Genomic DNA, 13,666 nt, shown 5'->3' with positions numbered 1-13,666 from the left:
GTTTACACATCTGTTTATAAAAGTAATTGGTCTATACTTTTTTTATACTGTCTTTTGCTTTGGTTAACTCATAAACTGAATTTGGAGGTATTCCTTCCTCCTCTGTTTCCTGACTTTTTCTTTCTTCTATCTTATTTGAGAATTGCATCTTCACAGAATTTATTTATTTCATTATATTGCAGTGTTATTGGTAAAAGTTGTTTCTATTTATTCTTTATCTTTTTTAATATCTGAAGAATGTCTAGTGATATTCTTTCATTCCTGATATTGTTAACCTGCATTACTCTCTCTTTTTGTAGAGCTTAATCAATTTTATCTTAAGATCTAGCTTTTGATTTTAACAATTTTTATCGGTTTTTGCCTTTTTATTTTATTGGTTTCTGCTTTTTATTACTGCCATTATTTATATTTTTCTTGTGTGTGGTTTGCTTTTTCCCTCGCTTCTTAATCTGCAAGTTACTACATCATTAATGTCAAACATTATGCTTTACTAATATAAACATTAAGAGATATAGTTTTCTATCTAGGAACTGTTACAGCTGTATTACACAAGTTTTAATATGTTGTGTTTTCAATATTTTTTAGTTCAATATTGTTTCTCATTTCCCTTTGATTTATTTTAGCCCTGGGTTACTTAGAGTGTATTTTAAAATTCCAAATATTTGGAGATTTTTTTTCTAGGTGTCTTTTGTTATTGATTTCTACTTTAGGTCTGTTTAGTCAGAGACTAAACTTGTATAGTTTAATGCTTTTAAATATACTAAGTTTTTTTTAATGGTCTGGCAAATATTGTGTCTTGGTAAATGGTGTACAGGCACTTGAAAAAATGCATACTTTTGCCATTTCAGATTTGATGTAAATATTAATTTATCTTTTTTTATTTTCTATCTACTTATTTTTTGAATTGTTGGTAGTAGAGTGTTGAAATCTGCAGACACAAGTGTGGCATTATCTCTTCTAATTCAGTTCTATCAGTTTTCACTTTGAGTATTTTGAAGCTCTGTTTTAGGTGTATATGCATTTAGGATTTTTAAAGTTGATCTTTAATTATAAAGCATTCCTCTTATTCTTGATCATATTCCTTGTCCTGAAGTCCATTTTCTCTGCTATTAGTAGAGCCATCCCAACTTCCTGATGATTAATGTTTGCATGGTATATCTTTTTCTCTTTTTTAAAAAATCTTTTTTTTTAATTTAAAATTATTTCTTATGGATAGCGTAGACTTACTCTTCTCTTTTATCAAGTCTTATAATCTCTGCCTTTTAATTATAGTATTTAGACCATTTACATTTAGTTGTCATTCTGGTTAGGTATTTATGTACCATTTTGCTATTTATTGTCTGTTCTTTGCCTGCATATTCATCATTTTCTTTTTTTATTATCTCTTTTCATAGCTGATTAGCTGTACTCGTACTTTTCCAGTAGTTTCTCTAAGGTTTATAATATTCATGTTTAACTTATTACAGTCTATCATCAGATTATACCACTTTATGTATTATGAAAGAACCTTCCAATGTACTTCTATTTTCTCGTTCTATCCTGTGTACTTTTGCTGTCATATATGTTACCTCTGTTTATAATAACATAATCCATTGTTATTATTTATGCTTTAAATAGGCAATTACGTGTTAAGAAAATTAAAAAACAAGAAAACAAGTGTCTTTTACATTTACCCACATATTGATCATTTCTGCTAGTCTTCATTGTTTTGTTTAGGTCCGAGTTTTCATGTGGAATAAGAACTTCCTTTAACAATTCTTAAAGTGCATATCTGATGCTATTTCAGTTTGTTTGTCTAAAAATACCTTTATTTTTGAATAATATTTGTAGATTGACTTTTTTTTTCTTTTATCATCTTTAATAGAATTATCTTATTGGCTTGCATTGCTTCTGATGACAAATTGATGATCTTGTTCCTCAGTTGTAATTGTTGACATAAAACAGATTGCCAGTTATTTCTCCAGCAAAAATGTTTTTATTTAGGATCATCAAACAGTTGAATTTTAGAGCCTGAAACTATGGCAAATCACATGCAAGTCCCCAGAAAATGGAGAAGAGAACCCTTTTATAGATGGGAAAAGGAGTTATGAAGGACTCTGGTAAACAAAGTGTCCAAGTCCTTTTATTGGCTGAGTTATGACTCTCTCTCATTGGCTGAGCTCTTGCAGGCAAGAATAGGGTGTCTCTCTTCTTCCTGCTGAGCTCTGCTGTTTTTTTAGGGTGTGAGAGTTCCCTCTTCTGGTCTCCTGACTCCATTTTAAATGAGGTTTCTAGTTAAGTGTTTTACATTTCCCCCTTTTGATCAAGATCTTTCTCTGAAAGGATTGAAAATCATGAGTCAAGTTTTTCGGTTTCAGTGCTTTTATCCCCTCAATGCCAGAAAAGGTCTTTCCTGGCTGTAGTGTCTCACATCTGAGGCAAAGTGTATAAATTGGAAATCTATTGAAGTCATATTTGAGTAATAAGGAGAAAGAGGAGGGAGAACTCTCGGGCACTTTTTATTATCTAAAGACTATATGTTGGAGTTCCCCTGTGGTGCAGTGGATTAAGGATTCAGCATGGTCACTGCTATGACACAAATTCAGTCCCTGGCCTTTGAACTTCCATATGCCATGGGCATAGCCAATCAATCAATCAATACTATATGTTATTAAGATCATAGACATTGGAAATCATCTGAAGCATTAGGTCATCATCTAAAGTTGTACAGACAAATTTCCAGCAAGCCTAGTCCAGGTATTTTGGAAAAGCTGTTTCACTAGATATCATCTGTTTTAGTTCTGGGAAATCTTCACTTTCAGGTCACCAGACAATGTACAGGTCCAGTCAGGGTTTGGTACTCTTTTTAGGTATATCATGTGACTCAAGAGTCTGTTCACTGGAGTTTGGAAGCACAAGGGTTGGTTAGCTGTACCTGATAGGGGTCTTTCCAACAAGGTTGAAGAGAGTCTTTTTGGGGGGATATTTTTGCCAATAGATGAAATCTCTAGCTTTCAAAATGTGATGCTGAAAATCTTATCTCCTGAGAGCACACTGTGAAAAGATTACCCTACTTAAAAAAAAAAAGAAAAAAGATTATTTAAAATAAAAGCAGTTAGGCATTTGCAACATTGATGGTTCTCTCCTTTTATCAATTATGGGTAAAGAAGCACGAATATCCTATGACTTCTCAAAGGGTAAGAGTTTATGAGTTCCAAAAGTGATGGATCTAAGACTTAGAAGGACCAATGGCAAAGCTTTGGGCTAAAGAATTTAGAAGGCCTTTACGAATTTTTTAGGTAAAGTCTTAGTAATGCCGTTAGTGCATTTGACTAAACCAGAGGATTAAGGGTGGTAAGTATAGCAAAGTGTTGTAAAACTGGCCAAACAGTGCAGACTTTCGAAGTGCCTGACCAGTATCATGGGTTCCTTAATCATTATGAAGTCCAAGAGGAGTTCCCCAGGTAGGGATAACTTTTCCAAGCCACAAAAGAGGCAATAGCCTGTCTACAAGAAAAGATTTCAGTCCAGTGTGAAAATATACAGACCATGACTAAAACATATTTATATCCATAAGACAGAGGAAATTACATGAAATCCATCTGCCAGACCTCAAGTGGCATTAGGTGGTTTGAAATGTTTGTGAGAAATATGAACAGGCTTCCCTGAGTTGTATTTTAGGCAAGTGGGACAAATGAGGTAGGCACTTTTTGTGGCCTTATTAATGTTTTCCCCATCAGTATTGATTCATGAATGTTATGATTTTATCAGTAAACCAGTAGTATAATGCATGTATAGTGGCTCGGAGTCTTCAGTAGGCGTGGATTATTACTCGTCTAAACCAGAGCTTTCTATTTTTATCAAACCAATTAACTATTGAAATTCGAGTTTTTTTCCTTTTCTGAGGTCAGTTGTTGGGCTTCTCTAGCCAATGTTTCTAAGTTATCATTTGGAGAAGTGACTTATGACGAGTTTCACTGCTGCTGGTTCCTTTCAAGACCTTAGAGTTCCCATTGTGGTTCAGCGGGCTAAGAACCCAACAAGTATCCATAAGAATGCAGATTCGATCCCTGGCCTCGCTCAGTGGGTTAAGGATCTGGCCACAAGCTGTGATATAGGTCACAGATGTGGCTAAGATCTGACGTTTCTGTGACTGTAGCGTAGGCCAGCAGCTGCAGCTCCAAATCAACCCCTAGTGTGGAAACTTCCATAGGCATAACTTATGCAGTTAAAGGAGATCCCATGATGATTTTTCTCAGTGACCATAATGGCTGTGAAGTAAAGAGTTTCTCCTGTGCCACAGGGTCCAGTTACTGGCTATAATATCCTTTGGGTTGATGGTGGTCCCTGTGGTTGAAAGTACCCTAAGGGCATTTCCTTCCTTTTCATAAACAAAAGAGAAAAGAGGACTCTGATAATTGGGATGCCCAAGGAGGTAGGTAGGTTCATCAAACTCTCCTTTAAGGCCTTAAAGTCTGTGTCATCTGGTTCTTCCCATAAAATTGGTTCAGGGTTGTTGTTTAGTTAAAATATACAGATATTGGAGTTCCCGTCATGGCTCAGTGGTTAACGAATCCGACTAGGAACCATGAGGTTGCAGGTTCGATCCCTGCCCTTGCTCAATGGGTGAACGATCCAGCGTTGCCGTGAGCTGTGGTGTAGGGGTGTAGGTCGCAGATGCAGCTTGGATCCCACGTTGCTGTGGCTCTGGCGTAGGGTGGCAGCTACAGCTCCGATTAGACCCCTAGCCTGGGAACCTCCATATGCCTTGGGAGCAGCCCAAGAAATGGCAAAAAAGACAAAAAAATAAAATAAAATATACAGATATTTTGCCATATGAAATTTGGAATCTAGTTTTTTGCAGTAACCAACTAGCTTGAACTTTGGGTTTTGGTAAACTTAGGACACCATGAAGCCTTCTGGATCTAGGTGTAGTCCTTGTTCTAGTATTAGATACTCTAAATATTGAACCTTTGTTTGGGCAAACTGCAGTTTTCCTTTGACAGCCTTTTGTCCCTTTAAGGCTAAAAGCTTTAGCAAGTGGATGCTGTCTTGTGAGGAGGCTTGAAAAGAAGAGTAAAGTAGCAAATCATCCACATATTGCAACAAAGTAGAAACTCTAGGAGACTTTATATCATCTAGGTCAGTCTTTAGAATTTGTGAGAAGTAAGGACTTTTAGTAAAACCTTTAGCAAGCATTACTGCCCAGGTGAGTTGTTTTTCTTCCCAAGTAAAGACGAAAAGGTACTGGCTAGCTTCACCAACTGGAATACTAAAGAATGCCTTACATAAATCTGTCATAGTAGAGTTTGCCTCCAGTGGGAATGGGTGTGTTAGTAACTTAGGAGGTCAGGAACACCATGTCAAGGAATAACAACAGTTTATCCCTCGGAGGTTGTAGACAAACCCTCTGCCGTTAGGTTTTCTCCCCAGTAAAATGGGAGTACTACAGAAACTAGTACAAGGGCTTTGTAATTTATTATGGGTTTTATGCCTTCTTTACTTATGAGATATTGGTTAATTTGGGGAAGAAGTTTTGAGGCATCTATTTGAATCTTGATGCGAGGTACACCAATAGTTTGCCAGTATTAGTTGGAGATTTTGCCCAAAAGGAGGGCAAACTGATTCAATAGTGACAGATGGTCAGTGTTTCCAGAATCAGCTTCAGTACCATCAGAAATAAAACAAATAAAAAATATCAGGATGATTTGGTTTTTTAAAAAGAAAATTTAGGAATTTCAAAAGTTACCTATAATGGCCATTGGAATACCAAGAATACTTTGGTTAGGTTGATCTGTTTAGTTAGAAATGTACCTAAAGAAGGAACTTGGTTTTTAAACACAAAATTAGCCGAAGTCCCCATAGGGGTGGAGGAGACCCTCAAAGTATGAAGGTAACTGGGGTCCCATTTCTCAGAAATTTTTCTCTAGAATCAAAGAACAATTTTCAAACAGCCTAAACAGCTCAAATAGGTCAAGTAAACTATAGGCTTATTACCATTCAGTCCTGAACGAGCCAGGCTACCAGCTGCACAACACTAATGAAATAGCCTAATTCTTAAGGAGGCAAGCCAAAGGCTTAACTAGCACAATCCCAGTGAAAAACCCCCTGTTCCAAAGGAATGGACTGAAAGCTAACACAGTTTCAGTCAGAACAGCCTGATTTCAGTAATTAGGCCAAAGCGCCAGATGAGTGCTGGCATACAGAACAAGGACTTAACCAGAAAGGACAAAGCCTTAAAATAGGTCCCAAATAAAACCTTGCAAGCTTCAAAACCACAAAGAGAGTGGAAGCTTAGATCCAGGAGAAACATTTACCCTCAAACCCCAAGGTCTGCAGAAAAGCAGTGAGCCACAGTGGGTTCAATGTGGGTATCACACCTGTTTGCTCACCGGCCTTGGAGTTGTTGGAGGTCTTCCCTGGATCCCTGCACAGGCTACTGAAATATTTTGACCTAAAACAAGTAGACTGCTGGTTATTTCTCCAGTAACAATGAGATTATTCAGGATCACAGAATTGCATTTCAAGGTCTCCAGTCATGGAGAGCCACATGCAAGTTCCCAGCAAAGACAGAGAGGCAAACTCTTTCATAGAGAGGACTCTGGAGAGCTTGGTAAACAGAATCTCTGACTTTTTCTTAGCTAAGTTGTGACTGTCTCGTTGGCTGAACTCTTGCCAGGCAAGAAGGGGGAGTATGCCTTCTTCCTTTAGGCTATAATATCCTTGTAGAGTGTGGGAGCACCCCCTTCTGATCTCCCTACTCAATTTTTATGTGTTGTGACCTTTTTTTCTCTGGCAGTTTTCAAGAGTTTCTCATTCTTACTCATTTTTAGTAGTTTATGATGTGCCTTAATATAGTGTTATGCTTTTTTTCCACTGCAATGTTGAGCTTCTTAGATTGTGAGTTTATAATTTTCAGATTTGGAAAAATTTTAGTCTTATGTCTTCATATACCTTTTCTTCCCCTTCTCTTTTCATTTGGAATTCCAATTACACATTTATTAGAGTATATATTGTCCTATTGTTCACTCAAATACTAACCCTTTTTTTTTCCCTTTCTTCTTAGCCTTTTCTCCCTCTGCTTCATTTTTTTTTTTCTGTAATGTCAAATTTAATGGTGTTTTATTCCATTTGGTTTTTATACTTATGTCTTCCATTTCTTTTCTCATTAAGTTCATTGTTTCCTTTAAATATTTAAATATAATTATACTTTAAAAATGCTCATTTGCTACTTTCATTGTCTTTTTCATTTCTAGATCTGTTTCTATTCATTGAATTTTCTCCTGGTTATAGGTCATGCTTTTTGCCCCTTGAAAGCATTGTGAATTGTTGAATGTCTAGATTTTGTTGAATTGTTTTAAGAGTTTTGACTTTGTTTTGATAGAAAGTGAAGTGTTTGGAGATAAACTTAGTTCTTTTGACTTTCTAAGCTTTATAGGGTGACTTTAAAGTAGCAGTTAGCAAACTTTTTCTTAAAGGACCACATTGCAAAGATTTTAGGCTTTGCAGGCCACATGATCTCTGTTGCAGTTCTGCTACTGTAGTAGAAGAGCAACATATGGACAATGTATACAATTCAATCCTCAGTATTCACAGGGGATTGGTTCTAGGACTCCCAACATATCAAAATCCCTGGATGCTCTTTGATACAAAATCGCATAATATTTACATGTGACCTAGTGTATCCTTCTGTATACTTTGTCATCTCTAGAGTATTTATAATGCCTGATACAGTGTAAATGCCATGTACATAGTTGTAAAAAAAAATATGTAAATAATTGCCAGCAAATAAATTCAAGTTTTGTGTTTTGGAACTGTCTGGATTTTTTTTTACAAAATAATTTTAATCTAAAAACATTTGGTTAGGGGAGTTCCCATTGTGGCGCAGCAGAAATGAATCCGACTAGGAACTGTGAGGTTGCAGGTTTGATCCCTGGCCTCGCTCAGTGGGTTAAGGATCCAGCATGCCATGAGCTGTGGTGTAGGTCACAGACACGGCTTGGATCAGGCGTTGCTGTGGCTTAGGCTGGCAGCCATAGCTCTGATTGTACCCCTAGCCTGGGAATCTCCATATGCTGCAGGTGTGGCCCTAATAAGACAAAAAGACCCAAAAAAAAGAAAAAAGAAAAAGAAGAAAAACATTTGGTTAAATCCATGGATGTGGAACCAGAGGGCCAGCTGTAAATAAATGACCATGCTAAAACTGAAATACAAAATACAGGCAAGGGGCTGTATTTCATCCATAGGCTGTAGTCTGCTGATTCCCTGGTCTAGAGAAGTATTTACTTTAAGGCTTGTTTAGCCCTAGTGTTAAGGCATGACCCTTATGTAACTCTTCTAAATGCCCTGAATGTTCAGTGAGGTCTCTTCTCTCTGGTTGATCAAAATTAAAACATCTAATCTTGTGTGTACTCTCGCATTTGATAATGTTATAGATTCTCAACAGTTGGTTGTACTTTCCCTTTTCATGGTTATTTTCCTGACTTTGTGTAATTTTACCCATGAGCATGCAGTTTGTTACTCTGACTTACAATCGAGGGGACCCTTTACACGTATTCCTGGAACTCTAGGGTCACTTGCTCCTCTGAGGTACTCTGCCCTACACATTCCAGCTGCCCTACACCCTGTACTTACACCTCTGTCACCTCACCTTAGTGAGTCTGCTGCAGTCTGTTGAGAGCCTCTGTGCTCTATTTAGACCTTCCCTCTTTGCTGTGTAGTCCAGAAATTTCCTCCAAGCAGAAAGCGAGGGTTATTATAGGACTGACCTTCTTTATTTCTCTTCTTGTAGTGATCACAGTCCTGTACTGCCTGTTATCCAGTACTGTCTTACATATTTTGTTCAGTTTTCTAGTTGCTTAAGGTAGGAAAGCAAATTTATTCTATTTATTCCATCACAGCCAGAAATAGAAGGGTTTTAAAATTACATATTTATGTATCTAATAAAATTACTTCACATTTAAAATCAAGTATGACTATTTCTAAGAATAAATCCTCCAATTGTAAACTAAGTGAATAATTACTAATTCTCACCTTGCTCAGGATTTTAATGTAGTAGCTATAATGGTACTTTTACAGGCAGGCTAGCAAAGAGAAGATGATTCCAGTGGTTGCTGGTTTTGTTTCAGTTTAAGTGTAATTAATATCTCAGACTTTGTAATAAGCAAGTTTATATACGTTTATGTACATGTCTTCTATTTTTATAAAAGAATTGCTGCTAATTTTTCCATTGTCTTTTCTTAAACTCTTTATCTTAAAAAGAAAATAGTACATGCATTATTATCTTAACCTTGAGGAGGGCTTTGCAGTAAAACTGGCAATTTTCAAGAAAGAAGGAGAAAATAATGAGAATTACTGGCTGACATTTTTATTTTATTTAGCGAGTCAAAACAACCCATTGAGCCAGAACTTTCTTATATCAGGCCTCTGGCAGGCTACAGCTACAGCTAAGAATTACTAGTCATTCAAAATGCAAACAAGAATCACTCAAAACCTACAGTAAAAACCTTGTACTTACCTCCATATCTGCTGAAGTAAAATACTGGTTTTATTTTTCTGTTGAGTGCAAAAGTCCATTTATCTTAAGCTAATATCTGGCTCTCTGAAAGACAGTTTAGTCCTAAATCCCTTTTTAATACAGTCATGGTCTTTGGAGGGAGGAGCGTACTGAGAAGTGAAGCAATTATTTTTCTTTCATTGTTTGTTAATTTGAATAGTTCTGACTCTTTCTAAAAGTTCTTAGGACACTCTGTCACCTATATGTTAGCCCTAAAAGACAATTTCAACTGGGCAATCACTTTCTATGATGGCCTATTGTAAATGAGATAGTTTCCTGTCTTCGCAGGAAAAGGTGTTTAAAGTTAACTCTCTGGTAGCACCTAATGTGGTCACCTCTCAATGCCAAAATAGTCCTCAGCTTATAAAAAGACATTGTGTGTTCTCGTTCAGTTGTTATCAGGTGTCTTCCTCCTTGGGTTTAGTGTAGTAATTGCACAGACTTCAGACTAAATTGTGTGGTGATCTAACTAGATTCTTTTGTTTATATTGAACATAATCTTTCATACTGTATGATACTATACCAGTTTTTCAAATGTCCCTCCACTGAGAATTACAAATTTAAATTGTTTAATTCATAACCTCTGTTACTGGCAGAGGTGGGTTCCCCTCCCCCTCAGGGTGAGTCCTCAACTCCACCAGGTTTTTCTTTTTTTTTTTTTTTTTTTTTTTTGTCTTTTTGCTATTTCTTTGGGCCGCTCCTGCGGCATATGGAGGTTCCCAGGCTAGGGGTCTAATCGGAGCTGTAGCCACCGGCCTACGCCAGAGCCACAGCAACGCGGGATCCAAGCCGCATCTGCAACCTACACCACAGCTCACGGCAACGCCAGATCCTTAACCCACTGAGCAAGGGCAGGGATCGAACCTGCAACCTCATGGTTCCTAGTCGGATTCGTTAACCACTGCGCCACGACAGGAACTCCTCCACCAGGTTTTTCTATCTTCCTCTACATTAAAAGGTGACTAGAACCAACATAATAGAAAGAAAGCTTGGGCTATAAATGTTTCATTAACCTGACATGTGTTCCCATAGCAAAGGCAAAAATTCTTGGTGACTGTAGCATGTAATTATGGTAGTAGTTGCTTTTTTGGAGACAGGAGTCTTTCCTCAAACAGAAACTAGATTGATCTATTCATAGTTTCATTTCTAGGTAGCGTTCACAGCAGAATCATTTCTGGGTTCTCTGGTGGCAGTTGTGATGTCACACCAGCTTGTTTAAAGTTCTTGCTAGAAGGAAATCCACATTACACCACAGTGCCTCCTTTTGTTGTTTTCTGAGGCAGATGTAGAAATTCTGCCTCTTGAGCAGCTCAGAGTGAGTTATTATATTCCCTGAGGATACCTAGAACTCACTCCAACCACTTTCTGAATTGATTTTGCTAAAAGGGAGGATAAATCCTAAATCCCCCTATTCAACACCTCTCCCCCACCCCCGCATGGAAGCATTAATTCTGTGTACATTCAGTCCCAGCAGTAGCCCATAACTCCCCAAGGTGGATACTGAAACTCATTCTGGCAGTGAATGCTGTTACCTGTGTTGCTAAGAATACATGTGCTGATTTAAGGCGAAAGCTCAGCTAGGAAAATAGCCGTATGGGGAGGAAGAGGTTTTCCTTAAAGGTCTTGAGGTTCCTTATCTGGGCCTGAAAATTATGCTGACAGAAACAAATTAACAGAAAAAAGGCAAACAGGTTTATTATGTTTTACATAATACGAGAGCCTTCATAAGGAAATGAAATAGACCTGTGTATTTTCTGCTGTGTTTGATGACGAGTGGGTAGTCCTGTAGCAACGTGGTGGGTTAAGGAGTGAGAGGTAGTTGTACTCAGGAGTAGAAAGCTGCAGGAAACTTGGCAAGGCCCACTTATTCGGATTCCTCTTGGCATTCATTTGTTGTTGGAGATAAGGAGGCTCCTTTACTCTGGGGAGAGGTTTTTATGACCTGTTTTAGGAAGAAAGGGCAAGGGGTGTGGGAGGTCAGAGTGATCTTCCTGCTTCTGCTATTTTCTCAAACTCCTTCAGCTTGAAGTATTCAATATGCCAAGGTGCCATATTTGGGGGGGGGGTCCCCCAACCCCATCATCAACAATTCCCATACTCATCTCCAGAGTGAGTATTAGTCCTTCTTGATACAACTGGCTCTTGATGCTGTCACCACCGACTACATCCAAAGAATATTCTCATCCCCCAAGTAGCAACAAGGTGGGCATTTTTCAAAAGTAACTTACAAGGAATGAGAAAGTTAAAAAATAGAAATGAAGTTTAACTCAGAGTGGCTGACATAACTTTCCCAAGTACACATCAGGAGTTTTCTTTCTTCGTCACTTTCTGATGAACCCTGTGGGATGTTCAGGCAGGTCCTGTCCATTGAGATTTGGGCTATAAATGTTTCATTTACCTGACATGTGTTCCCATAGTAGAGGGAAAAATCCTCTTTATGTTGTTTCTCAAGCTATTGTTCGGACTTGGTCTTCCCATGAGCCATATGGCCTCTATGGCAGTTCTGAGTCTGTTTCCCTTCTTTTAGCTGCTTGCTCTGAAAAGCTGAAAGACTCGTGTACACTCCCAAGCCCCAGTGCTTGTTAGACACTGTTTCCAATGAAGACATGTCCCAGCTTTCCTTACTCAATGGTAAACTCAGTCTTGTCCATTCCTTCTTTCCCCCTTTCTGTTTTCCAGAGAAATTTTTTTTCTTAAGACTCAGAATATAAAAAATGTGTTACCACATGCATTCTGTTTCAAGTAATCACCAAAGTTATTAAAAATGCATATAGTGAGTGATAGAACAATTAAAAAGAAAAGTAGCTTTCCTTCTCCTAGATAAATAGTCACATTCTGTTTTACCTTGTTTTCCTACTACCAAATAGCTATCCATAGAAATGTGTGCCAATTACTGGTGTCTTATGGAAGAAGGTGAATGAAGTTTTCTGTGGAGGACTGTATACTTTATTTTTCTCAAGTTATTCTTATTTGCTTTTTATTTTGGTCTTTGTTTCTCTTGCCTTTCCTCCTAGTAGGGCAATCTGTTATTTCTTTTATTTTTCTTTTGCATTTGAAAGTTTCCTACTCTGCTTCCAACTTTTTTTTTTTTAAACTTAATCCTCACAAGGATTTTGTGTTTATAATTCATAGTTATAAACATGTTAAAGTTGGTTCTCCAGTTAGATGTGCCTTAGGGCAAAGTGAAGAAAGGAGGGTGAAGAGGAAATCATTCTCTTGGACTACCCTCCAGGAGATCCTTCACTCTACTCTAAAAGTTCTTGTTCTTTTCTAGGAGTCCAATGTGCTGATTGCTGCTAACAGTCAGGGTACAATTAAGGTAAGCTATTTTATACATCTCCATTTTAAACTCTGATTCGTGTTTAGGCTGTAACAGACTATAACTATAATATGGAAATATAGAGTTGCATTAAGCCCTAGCAAGCATGCCAAATCGTGGGTCTTTGTCTGCCTGGAAGTGGCTTTGATTGAAGGCAGAAAGAATAGGCAGCTTGCAACTGTAGAGTAAATGATAGTATTTGTTAGAAGTTAAACAAACGCTGAAGGGATTTTAAAGGTGGTCAGAATGAAAAACAGATGAAGACTATTAAGCATTCACTGTGGGCCAAACCCTGTTTAGCTTCTATTATTATGTCAGTGCAGCTACCCCACAGGGTATTCAGGGACAAGATCAAGATATAGCAGGAGATGCTTAGACATTTCACTAGATTTAAAAATGTCTTACTCTTATTTTATTTCTCTCTTCCTCATGTTTCTCTCCCATGACAAGTAGGTTTTTCCTCAGTTGCTAGGGGAAGAAAATGTATTCTAAGTGTTCATTTGAAAATTGATTGATCATGTGATTGTGCCATTGATGTAAACTGAAAACTCTAATATCCCTTTGCTTACAGGCACATTCCCAAATTACACATAGTTTTCCACATACTTTTCTTTTTTTTTTTTTTTTTTTTTTTTTTGTCTTTTTTGCTATTTCTTTGGGCCACTCCCACGGCATATGGAGGTTCCCAGGCTAGGGGTCCAATCGGAGCTGTAGCCACCGGCCTACGCCAGAGCCACAGCAACGCGGGATCCGAGCCGCGTCTGCAACCTACACCACAGCTCACGGCAACGCCGGATCGTTCACCCACTGAG

General features: G+C 37.8%; 1 protein-coding gene across 13 annotated transcripts in view; it reads left to right on the top strand.

Annotated features, from left to right (window-relative positions):
• Positions 1-13,666, top strand: part of COP1 (COP1 E3 ubiquitin ligase) — a 200,745-nt gene that overhangs the window by 182,994 nt on the left and 4,085 nt on the right. For 12 of the 13 annotated variants that reach the window (XR_014816273.1, XM_084977699.1, XM_084977697.1 and 9 more), the window contains one exon: positions 12,810-12,854. Coding sequence is in view for 12 of the 13 variants with exons in the window: in XM_084977699.1 (XP_084833825.1) it covers positions 12,810-12,854 (45 nt within the window). In the remaining variant the exon portion in view is untranslated. Of the gene's footprint in view, positions 1-12,809; positions 12,906-13,666 lie in introns of those variants that run through there. The other variant, XM_084977696.1, reaches the window with a different exon arrangement.

The sequence above is a fragment of the Sus scrofa genome, chromosome 9 (assembly GCF_054392235.1).
Source record: "Sus scrofa isolate SSC_HxYL_T2T_F1_AM1 chromosome 9, Sscrofa_HxYL_maternal_Yorkshire_Landrace_v2.0, whole genome shotgun sequence".
NCBI classification, from domain to species: Eukaryota; Metazoa; Chordata; class Mammalia; order Artiodactyla; family Suidae; genus Sus; species Sus scrofa.
The sequence above is the reverse complement of the archived record's forward strand: the minus strand, read 5'-3'. Positions and strand labels throughout refer to the sequence as shown.